Below are 16,685 nucleotides of genomic sequence, written 5' to 3' on the forward strand. Positions count from 1 at the left end.
TTGAGTTCTTTATATATTTTGAATAATTGCTCTCTCTCGATGTGTAGTTGGTAAAAAATCTTTTCTCATTCTGTAGACTGCCACTTTGTCTGAATGATGGTGTCCTTTGCCATGCAGAAACTTCTCAATTTCATGAAGAACCATTTATTAACTGTTGATCTTATTGCCTGTGCTAACAGTTTTCTGTTCAGAAAGTATTTTCTGTGCCAAAGAGTTCAAAGCTATTTCCTACTTTTTCTTCTATCAGGTTAAGTGTATCTGGTTTTAAGTTGAGACTTTGGGTTCATTTTGAGTTGAGTTATATACAATGTGGTAAGTATGGATCTATTTTCATTCTTCTACATGTAGCCATTCAGTTGGACCAGCACCATTTGTTGAAGATGCTATCTTTTTTTCCAGTGTGTGTTGCTGGTTCCTTCATTCATATATATATATTGAATGTTTTATATATATATAAAATCAGGTTTCCATAGGTATGTCGATTTATGTCTGGGTCTTCAACTCCATTGATCAATGTGTCTGCTTTTGTGCCAATACCATGCTGTGTGCTTATATGTGAATATTAACTGTTAAGTCAATGATAATCAGGCTACAATCCATAGAACCATATGATAGGTACAGATAGGTCTTATTAGGAAAGAAAAACAGAATCAATAGTTATGGATGGATGGAGGGACTGGAACCAGAGTGAGGAGTAGAAGAGGAGGGAGAATGATAAAGGGAACGCAGAAAGAGACAGCTAAAATTAAGAACCATTTGAGGGGTAGTATGGAAAGCTTATACAGTAAAAGCTTCCTAAAATATATACATAAGTGAAGGCAATCTAAATGAAATTGTCAAATAATGGGGGAGACTCAGTCCCAACTGGCCATCTCTTGTCACTAAATGAAGCTTCCAGTTCCAGGTCTGAGTTACATCTAATTGGATTGTTGGCCAAAGGGGTCCCATGAGAAACTCCAAACAACCCAAGTCTGTTGCCAAGGCAAATAGGTTGCTCTCCACAAAAAGACAGCAAGGCCCAGTTGGCATGCACAATACCTGCACAACTCATTTAACATGGAGAAGTCAAGCTGGTGCCTACATAGAGCCTTCACTCCTCTGTTTTAGCATATTTGGTACAGGAAGGTACTAGGCATGATACCAAAAGAAAAACTTAAAAACCAAACCAGTCACAAACCCTCTGCTCTACAATGGTGTCCTGCCTGTAAGATACACTAGGACAATGGTGGCACAAAGCTTATGGGAACCAACCAATATCTGATTAGACTTTAAGGCCCACTCCATGAAATGGAACCAATACCCAACACTGGATGGGTAACCAAGAACCAGAGACTAGATAGTCTGGGCACCTAGGGTAAAACCAATACTACTGGTCTTAAAAAAACAAAACAAAATAGTGATAAAAATGACTCCTAATAACACTGTACTATACTCATAGATCAGTGCCTTGCTAAGCCATCATCAGAAAAGCTTCCTCCTGCAGCAGATGGGAACAATTATAGAAGCCAACAGCCAGATTGCAGAGTGAGAGACCTTGGAACACTCAACTCTAAATGGGATGGCTCCATCAAATATCTCCACTTGGGGGCTCAGAGAACCCTGATGAACTGGAGGCAGAAAGAGTGTAAGAGTCAGAGGGGATGGAGGACACCAAGAGAACAAAGCCCTCTAAATCAAAACGATCAAAGCTCACGTGAACTCAGAGACTGAAGCATCATGAACAGCGCCTGCACAGGCCTGCACCAGGTCCTCTGCGTACATTATCATGGCTTCTAGTTTAATGTTTTTTTTTTTTTTTTTTTTTTTTGGTTTTTCGAGACAGGGTTTCTCTGTGTAGCTTTGCGCCTTTCCTGGAACTCACTTGGTAGCCCAGGCTGGCCTCGAACTCACAGAGATCCGCCTGGCTCTGCCTCCCGAGTGCTGGGATTAAAGGCGTGCGCCACCACCGCCCGGCTTAGTTTAATGTTTTTATGGGATTCTTGAGTGTATGGACATGTACATTTCTGAATCTTGCTCCTTCTCTTGGGCTCTTTTTCTTCTGTTTGTTTGTCTTGTCCAATTCTGGTATGACAGTTTTTGTTTTATGATATTAGATTTTATTGTTTTATTATTATCTCTTAGAAGCCTGTTCTTTTCTAATGAGAGACAGAAGGGGAGCAGATCCAGATGGGAGGGGAGATGGAGAGGAACTGGGAGGAGTAGAGGGAGGGGAAACTGTAATCAGGATATATTATGTGAGAAAAGAATCTATTTTCAATAAAAGGAAAATAATCATAGAAGAAAAGTACCCCAACCTAAAGTAAGAGATGCCTATCAAGGTACAAAAATCATACAGAACACCAAACAGGCAAGTCAAAAAAAAAATCTCCACAGCACATATTAGAAACACTAAATGTACATCAGAAAGAAAGGATATTAAAAGCTACAAGGGGTAAAAACCAAGTAACATATAAAGGCAAGCTTAGAATAACCCCCGACTTTTCAATAGAGACACTAAAAGCCAGAAGGGCCTGTACAAATTCTAAGAGACAACAAATGGAGCCCAGACTATTATATCTTGCAAAACTCTCAATCACAATCAAGGCAGAGAGAGAGAGAGAGAGAGAGAGAGAGAGAGAGAGAGAGAGAGAGAGAGAGAAATATTTCATGATAAAACCACATTTAACAAATTTCTGTACACCAATCCAGCTCTACTGAAGTCAATAGAAGAAAGCTTCAGACTGAAGAGAAGGTTAATAACACCAAAGAGGACACAGGATTATTTAATCCCAGAACAGTAACATCAAGGGAGACTGAGGGAGGACACACATACCATCATCACATCAAATAACAGGAACCAATAAACACTGATGACTCTCAATATTAGTGGCCTCAATTTCCCCAATAAAAAGACACACACTAACAGACTGGATTAGAAAACAGAATTGATTTTTTTGTTGCATCCAAGAAATCCACCTCACCATCCAAGACAGACAGTACCTTAGGGTAAAGGATGAAAAGGGTATTCCAAGCAACTGGAACCAAGCAGCAAGCACGTGTAGCTATTTTAACCCCTGACCAAATAAACATCAAATCAAAAGTAATCAGAAGAAATAGGGAAGGACACTCCATACTCATTAAAGGAAAAATCTACCAAGAGCACATTGCCATTCTAAATATTTATTCATCAACCCATAGTACCCAAGCTCATAAAAGAAACACTTCTACAGGAAAAAAAAAAAAATCACTTACTGACCCTAACACAGTGATAGTGGGTAACTTCAATACCCCACTCTCACCAATAGACAGACTATGCAAACAAAAACTAAACAGAAAAAATGCTGGGTTTAAATAGCATCATAAATCAAAAACCTAACAGACATTTACAGAACATTCCCCCCAAATATTAAAAAAAAAAACCATTTTATTAGAAATTTGTGGAACTTCCTCCAAAACTGACCACATATTAGTAAACAAACAAGCCCTAACTGATAGAAGAGAAGTGACATAACACCCTGCCTCCTATAAGAACATCCTCAATGAAAGCTGGATATCAACCACAATAGAAATAGCAGAAAGTATACAAACTCATGGAAAATTAATAACTCACTAGTGAATGAAAAATGGGCCAAGACAGAAATCAGGAAGGAAATATAAAACTTTTTAGAATTGAACGAAATGAAAACACAACATACCCAAACCTATGGGGCACAATAAAGGTGGTTCCAGGAGGCAAGTTATAGCACTAAGTGCCTACATCAAAAAGCTGGAGAATCTCATATCAGCAACTTAGCAGCACATCTGAAAGCTCTAGAACAAAGAGAATAACACCCAAAAGAAGTAGATGCCAAGAAATAATGAAGCTGGGGGCTGAAATCAACGAAATTAAAAACAAAAACAAAATCAAAGAGTCAGTAAAGCAAAAAGTGAGTTCTTTGAAGAGAAGCAACAAGATTAACAAACGTTTAGGCAATTCACCAAAAGAAAGGGAGAGAAAATCTAAATTAATAAAATTATAGATAAAAAGGAAGGCACAGAAACAGACACCAAGGAAATTCAGACAATAATAAGGGTATACTTTAAAAATCTGTATTTCACCAAACTCAAAAACTTAAAAAACATGGATGAGTGTTTCTACATATACAATCTACCAAAGTTAAACTAAGATGAAATAATTTAAACAGACCTATAACTCCTAATGAAATCAAAGTAGTAATTAAAAACCTCCCAACAACAACAAAAGCCCAGGAGATGATTCAGCACAGAATTCTACCAGACCAATACTCCTCAAATTATTCCACAAAATAGAAGCTGTAGGAACATTTTTTTTTTAACAAACCCACTATTACCTTGGTATCTAAACCACATAAAGACCCACCCAAAAAAAAAAGAAAGAAAGAAAAAGAAAAAGAAAAAAGAAAAGAAAAGAAAGAAAAAAAAACAAAAAAAGAAAATTACAAGCCAGTTTTTCTTATGTAAATATAGAAACAAAAAACCTCAATAGAATACTTGCAAACCTAATTCAAGAACACTTCATTAAGATCATCCACTATGAACAACTTGGCTTCATCCCAGAGACGCAGGGATAGTTCAACATACATATATCAATAAATATAATCCACTACACAGATAGACTAAAGACAAAACCATATAATCATATTCATTGCAGAGAGGGGCTTTGACAAAATCCAACATCCCTTTATGATAAAAGTCCTGGACAGACTAGGGATACAAGAAACATACTTTAACATAATAAAGGCTATTTACAGCAAGTCCACAACCAACATCCTCTTAAACAGAGAGAAACTCAAAGTTTTTCCACCAAAATCTGGAACAAGACACGGTTGTCCACTCTTTCCATACCTATTCAACATGGTACTTGAAGTCTTACCTACAGCAATAAGACAACTAAAGGAGATCAAGAGCATATAAATAGGAAAAGAAGTCAAAGTATCTTTATTTGCAGGTGATATGATTTTATTTTAAAAAAAAAAGACCCTAAAAATTCCTCCAGGAAACTTCTACATCTGATAAACATTTTCAACAAAGTAGAGTAGAAAATTAACACATAAAATTAAGTAGCCTTCCTTGATACAAATGAAAAACATACTGGGAAAAAAATCAAGGAAACAGTGCCTTTCACAATAGCTGTATATGTGGATAACTCTAACCAAGCAAATGAAAGACTTGTATAATAAAAACTTTAAGACACTGAAGAAATTGATTAAGACACCAGAAGATGTAAAGATCTCCCATGCTCATGGATTAGGAGGATTAATGCTTTTAAAATGGCCATTCTACCAAAGCAATCTACAGATTCAATGCAGTTCTCATCGAAATTCCATAATTCTTCACAGAAACTAAAATGACAATCTTCAACTTCATATGGAAAACATATACACAAAAAAAGAAGAAAAGAAAACATAACAGCTAAAATAATCTCAGCGCCTTTAATCCCAGCACTCAGGAGGCAGAAGGCAGGCAGATCTCTGAGTTTGAGGCCAGTCTGGTCTCCAGAGTGAGTTCCATCCAGGACAGACAGGGCTGTTACACAGAGAAACCCTGTCTTGAAAAAACAAAACAAAACAAAAACTCAAATAATAAAATAACTGCTGGAGGTGTCATCACTCCTGATTTCAAGATGTACCATGGAACTATAGCAATAAAAATAGCATGATACTGGCATAAAAATAGACACATTGATCAATGGAATTGAATCAAAGACCCAAACAAAACCACACACCTGATTTTTGACAAAGAAGACAGAAATACACACTGGAGAAAAGACAGCATCTTCAACAAATGATGCTAGGTAGTCAAGTTGGGTGGCTGCATGTAGAAGAATGCAAATAGATCCATATTTATCACCCAGAACAAAACTCAACTCCAAAATCAAGGACATCACCATAACACCAGATACCCTGAATTTGGTAGAAGAGAAAATAGGAATAGGCTTGAACTCATTATTATCACAGGAATGGACTTTCTGATCAGGACATCAATACTGTAGGCATTAAGATCAACAATTAATAATTGATACCTCATGAAAGTGAATAGGTTCTGTACGGCAAAGGACACCATCATTTGAACAAAGCAGCAGTTCATTTGGACAAATGAACATACTTGCTCATCCATGCTCATTGCTGCTATACTCATAATAGCCAGAAACTGAAAACAGCTAGATGTCCATCAACGGACAAACAAATGTGGTGCATTGATACAATAGAATACTACTTAGCTGTTAAAAAAAATAAAATTTGCAAATTATACACCTAATAGAGGGTTATTATCTACAATATATAAAGAACTAAAACAACTGGACATCAAGAAAACAAGCCAGTGTAAAAATGGGGTACAGAACTGCCTTAGTTAAGGGCTCCTCTTGCTGTGAAGAGACACTATAACCACAACAACTCTCATGAAGGAAAACATTTAACTGGGGCTGGCTTAAAGATTCAGAGGTTTAGTCCATTATCATCATGGCAGAAAGCATGGCAGCACTCAGGCAGACATGGTGCTGGAGAGGAAGCAGAGAGTTCTACATCTGAATCAGCAGTCAGCAAGAAGAAGAGTAAGCAACTGTGCCTGGCTTGAGATTCTGAAACCTCAAAGCCAACCCCCAGTGACACACTTCCTCCAACAAGGCCACACCTCCAAATCATGCCACTCCCTGTGAGCCTATGGAGGCCATTTTCATCACAAGAACTAAACAGAGTTCTCAAAAGATGAAACGTTTAGTGGCTGAGAAATATTTAAAGTAATGTTTGACATCTTTAGCCATCAGAGGAATGCAAATTAAAACTATTTTGACATTTCATCTTACCCTGAACTCAGAATGGCCAAGATAAATGAAACAAATGACAGCTCATGCTGGTAAGGATTTGGGGAAAAGGGAACACTTATTCATTGCTAGTGAGAATGCAAATTTGTACAACCACCATGGAAATCAGTGTGGAGGTTCCTTAAAAAGCTGACAATCAATCTTCCACAAAAACCAGCTATATCATTCTTGGGCATATTCTTAAAGGTCTCTACATCCTACTCCTGACATATTTGCTCATCCATGTTCATTGCTGCTATACTCATAATAGCCAGAAACTGAAAACAGCTAGATGTCCATCAACTGACAAACACATGTGGTACATTTATACAATAGAATACTATTTAGCTATTAAGAAAAATGAAATTTGCAAATAAATGAATGCAGGTAGAAACAATCTTCCTGAGTGAGGTAACCCAGACCCCCCCCCCAAAAAAATCATATATTGCATTACTTCTTTTATACATAGATGTTAGCTTTTAACCTTTAGATATGTGTTTCAATCCAAATAACCACAGATGTTAGGTACCTAGTAAGGCACTAGGGAGGAACAGAAGTAGATCTTCCAGTGAAGGGAAAATAGAGTACAGTGTTACAAAGAGATAAAGGGGAAACTAGAAAAGAAGGACCAAGTGGAGAGTAGGATGGGAGAGCAAGGTAAAGAAAGGAATATGGGGAAGGATAATTCATAATAAAGGCTTTTTGAAAAACCACACAGAAACCTACAACCATATATATGTGAATGGAAAAAAATTCAAATGGCGTCATCTCATAACAGAGGAGGCAATTGTCCTAACTAGACATTTTATGCCACTAAATAAAACCTCCCATACCAGGAATCTTGTTGAGTTACTGGCCAAAGTGGTGTCATGAACCCCACCCCACCCCCGCCCCCCACATCACTGGCTACTACCAGGTCTAATGGTTGTTCTCCACAACCTGATGAAGACTATTGCTGAAAACAACACTTAAGTCATAGAACATAGAGAAGTTGAGGTGTTACCCAACTAGAAGCTTTCCCCCTACTGACTAGTACTCGTGGTATTAAAAGGTACTCTGCACACTACCAGAGGAAAAAGGAATCATCAATATCACTGACTATAATAGCAACAAATATATACTGGTACAACCACGGCATGAATGTTATGAGAGTAACCAAGAACTTTTTTTAATTGGGTTTGAGGCCCACTCATGAGATGGAACCCATCCCTGACACTGCTAATGTGGCCAAACACCTGAGACTGGATAGGTCATGGGCCCAAGGGAAATCCTACTACTATTATTCTAATAAAGGAACATAACATAAAATATCTCCAAATGACATACTGGTATGCCCATAGAAGCTTTTTCTTGCAGTAGATGGTAATTAACCGGGATCTACAACTGGACAGTGTGCCTAGTGTGAGAGACTTTGGAGCACTCAGTCCTAAATGGGATGTACTCATCAACCCCTACCCTCAGTTCTCAGGTATCTATACAGAAGAGGAAGTGGAAAGAGTATAAGAGACAGAGGTGATGGGTGACCCCAAAGAAACAGTGTCTTGCTGACACAACGAGACCAATTCACTTATGAACTCAAAGAGACTAGCAGCACAAACAAGCCCTGCACAGATTCAAGCCAGCCAAATCCCAGAAGGCAAGAAGACACGAAGTCCCACCACTCACCAGGAAGCTATTTACAATTAATACCTGTGAGGAAAAGGAAAATCAGGTTTTTCCAATGGATTTATCACTGCATATATCAACTCTAGGGCAGGCCCATGTCCAGTAGTACTTGGCCAACACAATGAACTCCATGAGTTAAGTTTTGTTTTATGTGTGGGTAAGTGGGGAGGGGGTTATTTGTTTTCTTTTTCCACTTTGGGTCTTAGTGGGGTTTGTTTGTTTTGATTTTCATTTGGGGGTTGTTTTGGTTCTGTTTCTTGAAACAGAGAAAACACGAATTTGGGTCAGTAGGGAGGTGAGGAGGATCTAGGATGAGTTGTGGAGAACACAATCAAAATATACTATATAAAAATTACAAAAAATAAATCATTCAGTCATCAACAGGCAAACTCTTCTGCTAGAGGCATAAACAAAATCACCTAGAACCTACTTTGGCTTGGCACAGTGTCATGTACTTCTGAAGGTGGGATACCTCTGAAGGAATGAGACACACACTACAGATAGCCAAAGATCGTGTGAGTCCTAACAAACCAGGGAGATTTTTCTACAATGCCAACTTTAACTAAGATTAAATGGACGCCAGGCATGGTTGCACAGGCCTTTAATCCCAGTACTCCACCCCCCACAGTGGGGATATAGGGGGAGACAAAAGCAGACGGACCTCTGCGAGTTCAAGGCCAACCTGGTCTACATAGCAAGTTCTAGACCAGGCAAGGCACACAGTGAGACCCTATCTTAACAAAAAAGAAAAGAAAAAAATGTTTACTATAATAAATTCAAACAATTATTTTACACCAAAACAAACAGAATAAACCTCATTAATTTTAAAGAATGAAATCTCTAGAGGAACGATCTGGGAAATTCTCTGCTTTCCTGTCCTCTCCTCCCCTTTCTCTTTCAGCTCTATGGTCTCCCAGAGGGGAAAACTGGCCCTTGATTTGAGTCCACTACTGCCTTGACGGCTTATGCTGATGACGGCTTATGCTGATGACGGCATGGTTGGTCCAACTCTTGTACCCATCAGTATAAGGACATATTTCTTCGGAAAGAGCTTGGCGAAATGAGACCCACTTCTAATTAGAATGTTTCAAGCCTAAGCAAATCTTTGAGAACTGAATGCTCAATGCTGAATGTCTTGAATTTTGAAAAGATGCTTTAACAATAATATAAGGACAAATTTACTCCATAAATGTAACCACCCGACAAAACCCTAAATTGTCTAAGGACACAGATTCCAAAGTTAAAGCAAAGTTAGAAAGAGGAGGGAGACTGCTGTCATCAGAGAGGCTGTGTCTTTTTCCATTCCTCTCACTCAGAACCTATGAATATAGAGTCAATTTCCAAACCATATCTTACTTTTCACCGTGAGAGCCTAGAAAACTACAGAATTATTTAATCTGGGACTTTTCGGTTTAATGAGATCCCCAACCTTTAGTCTTAGTTACTCAAGAAAAATATACAAAAAAGGTAAACAGGGAAGGAAGGGCCATCGGGGTAAAGATCTGGGTTCTCAGGAGACCAAGATACTTACAAGGCATTGCATGGTATATGCTTGGCCAGTATTGTCCACTGTCCCTCTTTAACCAAACACGAACTGTCCTACAACAGAGGAAAATGTATACATGAAATCACAGCATTTGGAGTCATGCAAAGATAGTAATACACAGAAATCAAACGGTTTTTTTTCTTTTTTTCTGAGACAGGGTTTCTCTGTGTAGTTTTGGTGCCTGTCCTGGATCTCGCTCTGCAGACCAGGCTGGCCTCGAACTCACGGAGATCTACCTGGCTCTGCCTCCCGAGTGCTGGAATTAAAGGCGTGCGCCACTACTGCCCGGCTCAAACTTTTTAATATTATATATGTACAGATTCATGACAGGTATAATAGATAGAGATGTATACTACACAAGCCCATCTAAAAATCCTATATTCCACACATTTTAGAAAATAGTTTTATAGATTCTTTGAGGAATCCATACAATGTAGTTGCAGTCCTTAAATTTAAGGGTGCTGTACACTCACTCACAATTACATAACCCTCAAAATGCCACCCTCACGTATGAATGCATACATCTACCATGAGAGTTTTTGAAAATGGTTTTCACTTTATTGTTTTGTCTTTCCAAGTACCTGGCCTTTGCACTAGTGACCTGGAAGCATCCACTGTTCTAGGGAATCGTAGGTCTTTACTAGTGAACACAGAGAAACTGCTCTACAAAGAAAGTACAGATATCACATAAAATAATATTTAACATGTGACAGGAAGAGGATACGACAGTTACGTTCACATCTTGTAAGCCAGGCCTTTATCTCAAGAAACAGGTTTTCCAGGTACACAGGCATGTGTACACACACACACACACACACACACACACACACACACACACACACACAAAACACCTTTTAAATTAAAGAAATCAATACAGGAGTGATATCCTAGAAGATGTTGGGATAAAACACACTGAAAAATCAGTCCCTCAACCAAATCAACTACTGAGTTGACAAGAACTGTTAAAATCAATTATTTCAAATTCTGAGGTCTACTACATGTTTTCAGCACCTGGAGAAATACTGAACTAGGAACAAGACGGGGAGGGGGTGGCACTGAATTCCAGCATTCAGTAACTTCCAACATCTGTGGTGATATATTGTGTACCCTAATAAACTTGCCTGAGGATCAGAGGACAGAGCTAGCCACTAGATTAGACATAGAGGTCAGGCAGCAGTGGCACACACCTTTAATGCCAGCACTTGAGATCTTATGCCTTTGCTTGGAAAGCACACACACCTTTAATCCCAGGAAGTAATATGGTAGGGCAGAGAAAGGTATATAAGGCATGAGGAAACAGGAACTCACTCTATTTAGGCTGAAGATTTTGTAGAGGTAAGAACTAGTGGCTGGCTGCTCTGCTTCTCTGATCTTTCAGCTTTCACCCTGGTATCTGGCTCTGAGTTTTTTTATTAAAAGACCATCTAAGATTCGAACATCAAACATCCAGGCTCCATCTGGCAGGCAGCCATGGAGAATGGCTTGTTTCCTAGAGTAGCCTGCTGGAGCGAGGGTGGAGACAAGTCCTCTACAATGTGAAGACATGTGTTCTGATTTACCTGACTGTTCAGTGAGTGACCAGGACAGAGGCTGACCATCGACTCAACCCTCTCAGGGTTGAAGGGCTTCCCATGCAGATTCCTTAAAGAAATGAATGACAGCAACATTCCTTTCTCTTACTGGACCCAGATAGTTAGCTGACAGAGACATCAGAAAGAGTTTTCAATGATTATACACAGGGAACACAGTCCTTGTAAAAATCACACACTAAGAAAGATAGCTACACTCCAGAGAACCTGACTTCCAGGGTTACTGCATTCTTATCTGCTCTCAACAGGAAACTGTGAAGTACACAATGAAACAGAAGGTATTCCCTCCCTCAAGGAGGGAAACAAAATTGATAGAACTATCCAGGAAGAAGTGCAAGCATTGGGCTTACTGGCAGACTGCCTAAGAACTCACAGACAACAAAATAAAACCAGGATGAGAATGTATGACTGGACCGGGAACCTCACTTCTGAAGACTGCTCTGTAAGGAAACTGGGTAGAAATACTGCAGAGCACAGGAATGGGAACTAAACATCTGGGGAGGGCCTGCAGGAGGTCTGAGCACAAAAGAGAAGGGGCAGGCCTGAAGCCAGGACGACTGAGTCCAAATGAGAAGCTCAACTGAAAAGAATAACTAACCAGATAAAATAAGCAACAATGGCAGCTTAGGAGAGCCGTGCGGCATCATTTACGTTATCAACACACAAATATGGGAGTCCTGCAAGAAGAGAAAGGGGGAGAAAAGTATTTCAGGAAAAACAGACAGAAATTTACCAAATTTGATGAAAGACATACACATCCAAGCAGCTCAAAGAACTCTAAGAAGATAGACTGAACCAGATTTAACAGACAGATTAAAATCAAATCATCAAATGCAAAGGAGAAAAATCTTAAAGGCAGCGAGAGAAAAACAACTCATTTCACACAATGGGGCATCAATAACCAATTTCTCATAGAAGCAACGGGCAGAAAGGTGAGGGGCTACAGAAACAACTACCATCCAAGAACTACCCGCTGACCCACCGTGCAAAAATGAAAGGAAGTCTAAGTGGGGACTCAATGTCAATGCATTGCTGAACCCCAACTGAAGCTCCCTCCCATTTGCAGTAGATGGTGGTTAACACAGGGCCCAAAGCTGACCAACATGTCGGGAGTAAGCGACTTCTCAGCCCCAGTGGGAAGTTATATCCTTCGCACACACAAACACCCCAAGACTCCGGGATCACTGCAGAAAAGGGAGCAGAGTGTCAGAGCCAGAAGACGTGGATGACTACAGAGAAACATCTTCAGGACACAGCACAACAGCTGCACTATGAACTCACAACGACTGTGACAGTGTGTACAGAACCTGTGCCAGATCGAAGCTCAGCATGGAGAGGGAAGGTGGACACGCAATGTCGCCCCTAGCAGTGAAGCAAATGACAACTGTTAGGTACTGGAGGAAGAGGAGCCGGTCTTCTAAGAGTACATCTCCTGCTAAGCTGACCATGCTCCAGGGGAAGACCACACAGCCAAGAATATCTGGGCAGCACAAACTGGTCTTCAAGGGGGCTGTTTTATTTTCTTTAAAAAAGAGGGGGCACGAAGTTCAGTGGGGGACAAAGTGAAGTGAATTTTGGAAGAGGTAGGGGAGGGCAAATATGATATATCACTTGTATAAAACCAAAAACTCTCAAAGAACTAATAAAATAAATTTAAGACCTTAAAACCCAACCCTTCCCATAAATGAAGGGGAAAATTAAGATTATCCCAGATAAACAAAAGCTAATAAAAATGAAGCGGTGTATAACTTTCAATTACAGATAAAGCATCTAGACCAGTGGTTCTCAACCTTCCTAATGCTGTGACCCTTAAATACAGTTCCTCATGTTGTGGTGACCCCTCAACCATAAAATTATTTTCATTGCTACCTCATAACTGTAATGTTGCTACTGTTATGAGTTGTAATGTAAATATCTGATATGCAGGTTATCTGATATTCGACACCTGTGAAAGGGTCGTTCAACTCCCCGAAGGGGTCGCAACCCATATGTTGAGAACGCTGATCTAGACAGAGGATCAACAAGAAAGTCAAAGGCCTGAGTCACACAATCAATGAGATCTCCAGGCACATGATATCCCAATGGCAGAACATACAACTGACATGCACAATACCTAACCCATTCTCTAGCCAGGATAGAATGAAGCTAAAATCAGCCACAGAAGGAACAGTGGGAAAAAGTCACAATGAGTTGAAAAAGAAAATCATTACAAAAATTAGAAAACACTGTAAGATAAACTTAAATGAAAGCAAAACACAGCAAAATCTAAGAGGTAAAGTAAAAGTTTAGATGAAAATTTATGGCAGTCAATGTCTATGTTAAACAAGATCACAAGGCAACAACCTAACTATATACTAAGGCACCAGAAACAGAGCAAACTAAACCCAATGCTAAGAGAAGGATGGAATAGTAGACTAGATCAAGAAAACAACAACAACAACAAAAAAAAACACCAAACACTAATAATAGTGAATGAAACCAAGTCAAATTTGACAAACTGAGAGGCAATTGAACTAAATTGAAAATGATGGCGTTTGAAGAGCTCTAGTAGGCCCAAGGCTGGCAAGCATGGCTCCGGCAGGTCTTGCCCTCCCCCTTCCTCTCCCTTGCCGACTGTTAGATTACAGTCCTAAAGAGAGCCACCAGGTCCATTCCCTTATTTGCCACTTCCTCCTCCTGAGGCTGACCACAAGGTCCAGCAATCAAAAGCCCCCTTTTGGTTACCCTAATTAAAAACAACTCATCCTAACACAGGTGTGTGTGGGGGGGGGGGGGGTCCCCTTTTCCCTTTATAAACTGTCATTTGCCCAAGTCTGTCTCCTCTCCATCCAGAGGCAGCCCTTTGTCCCTCTGGGGCAAACATCCCTTCCCCTTGTCCCTTGTTCCCTTCCCCTTCTCCCTCTTCCTCTGTCTTCTGTCTTTGTCTCTTATTTCCTGCCCTCTGCCCCTCTGGGGCACATAAATCTCCTTTGTGCTGAGAACTTGGTCTTGGGGTGTCCTGTACTGACTCAGATTCTTTCATAGTTACTAAAAAAAAATTGAATATTCTAAGATAGTTCTTATATGCTTGCAAATGAGATAATCTGGAATAAAAAGCCACATTTCTGAGACATACTAGCTACAGGACAGACTGCAGAAGAAACAGATAGCCAGCAGAGTATGAATCTATAATCAAAAACTTCAAAATAAGAAAAAGTGCAGGGCCAAAGTGGCTTCCCTAGCGAGGTCAACCAAATATCTGAGGGGAAAACAGGGTCAAGAGATAGTAATACACATTATGCACATGTATGAAAATGATACAATGATACCCATTATATATTAGTAGGATATGCTAATAAAAACATAAAGAAAAAATACATGTCAAAGGTTTAAGAGGTAGTCAAAAGGATTCAGGCCAGACACCGAAGTGGGCAACAGGCTTTCAAAGAGACTAAAAAGCAGTCCCAGATAACTGGCTCAGTGAAGGGTTAATGACCTAAAACAATGAACCTGAGACAGCTGAGAAACTCCTAGAATATTCAAATTTTTTTTAGTAACTATGAAAGAATCTGACTCAACCTAAGAACACCTGCCTGACAAGAAAGCAACATCCAGAACATCTGCTGAACTCATTCAGCCTTGGAACTATAAGGAGCACATCCATTGAGAAAACTTTCCTCTCCAATAGTTCCCTCCTGTGCCCTATGAAGCTCCAAGTCCCCTGCACCTGGGTGCAGACTCCACTACCAGGGACAGATTGGTGTCCTTCAAGCACTCTGTTTCTGTTAAGGTTGGCTTACTCTTTCTTTTATTTCCACATTGCCTTGATCAAGCCTGACCTAACACAGAGAGAGCAAGGGGGTGACGGTACAAAGGGGTAGAGAGAGAGAATGCCAAGGGTCTAAAACAATGAGGACTGATTATTAGTGGTTGGGACGTGTACCGTCAGGTTTGGGTGCTGACTGGGTGTGGGTATCCGTGAACAGTGGTGCCTTTCATTAGCAAGGGATTATTTTTTTGTGGAAGGCAGTGTTTACCTTGGAACCCGCTGGGTTTGGGGATAGTTCACTCAGGGCTGTCACAGCAGGAACTGCCTACCTGGTATTCAGTGTAAGGTGTGAGCTGGGAGTCACAGCACACAGGTAAATAAGAAGAAAACGCTGTGCACTGCCCGCTGAATAGCACCAATGGCCAAGGGGTGAGGAAGAAAAACAAGTGCCGAGATCTCTCAGGATAGGTGACTGAAGAGCAAAGGAACTGCCCTTTAGACGCAGAGTGTGCCCTGACTTTAGATCTAGAAAGTAAGGTCATTGTCATCAAGATACCTACGAACTACACTAAATTCACAGTGAACACACGATTAAGTACTATCTTCAGAGCTCATTTTTCTGAGGAGAAAAGGGAGGGTTCGGGTTGTCAACAAACATTGCACCACAGGTTGCTAAGCTACTAGAAAAAGAAAAAAAAAAGACAATCTACCCATGTTGAAATCGAGGCTTTTAAAACTGTGCCTGAGAATGAGGCAACCTTCATTAGTTACCATGGCAACGAGCTTCAATTCCCTGAGGACAACTGTTTTTGCAGTGCTGAAGTAACTTGGGGTGAGGGGTAGAGAGCAAATTCCACTGTGTGTGGTAAATCTGGATTTCCAGGGAATGCCTGTCCAATAGATGACTCACACTGCAACAGCAATACCCAAGCGAGGAACATGCCTCCAGCAATCTGTTAACAGGAAAAGTTTGAGCCATGGGCTGTCAGTCAGCGTCTTTTGGTAGTTTTTACAGTAATTGGTTTAAAGGCTACACAATGTTCCAAACGCAAAGACAACTGCAGAGATTCTGAGAAAGTGTATGTGAAAGATTAACTTAAAGAAAAACGCTCTCTCTCTCTGATTACTAGATTTCTGATTACTGTGTTGTCCCTAATACTGCATTCTGCTCACACAGTAAATAAACTAAATCTAATCTTCATCAATGCCCTGTGTATTTTTGGTGCCCAGAAGCTGCCAGTGCATAACGACAGTTAAAGCTGGGTGCCATCCAGTCCCTGGTCATTTCTGCCACAGAGTTCAATTCCTCCAATCAAGGACCCCACCATGAAAGCCCTA

General features: G+C 40.1%; 1 protein-coding gene across 1 annotated transcript in view; it reads right to left on the reverse strand.

Annotated features, from left to right (window-relative positions):
• The window catches only part of Wdfy2 (WD repeat and FYVE domain containing 2), a 151,984-nt gene that overhangs the window by 86,907 nt on the left and 48,392 nt on the right, over positions 1 to 16,685 (reverse strand). Inside the window, exon 2 of the mRNA XM_052732983.1 lies at positions 9,996 to 10,063. Within this exon, the coding sequence (XP_052588943.1) occupies positions 9,996 to 10,063 (68 nt within the window). The remainder of the gene's footprint in view (positions 1 to 9,995; positions 10,064 to 16,685) is intronic.

The sequence above is a fragment of the Peromyscus californicus genome, unplaced genomic scaffold (genome assembly GCF_007827085.1).
Source record: "Peromyscus californicus insignis strain IS unplaced genomic scaffold, ASM782708v3 Scaffold_12__1_contigs__length_115047231, whole genome shotgun sequence".
Lineage (NCBI taxonomy): Eukaryota > Metazoa > Chordata > Mammalia > Rodentia > Cricetidae > Peromyscus > Peromyscus californicus.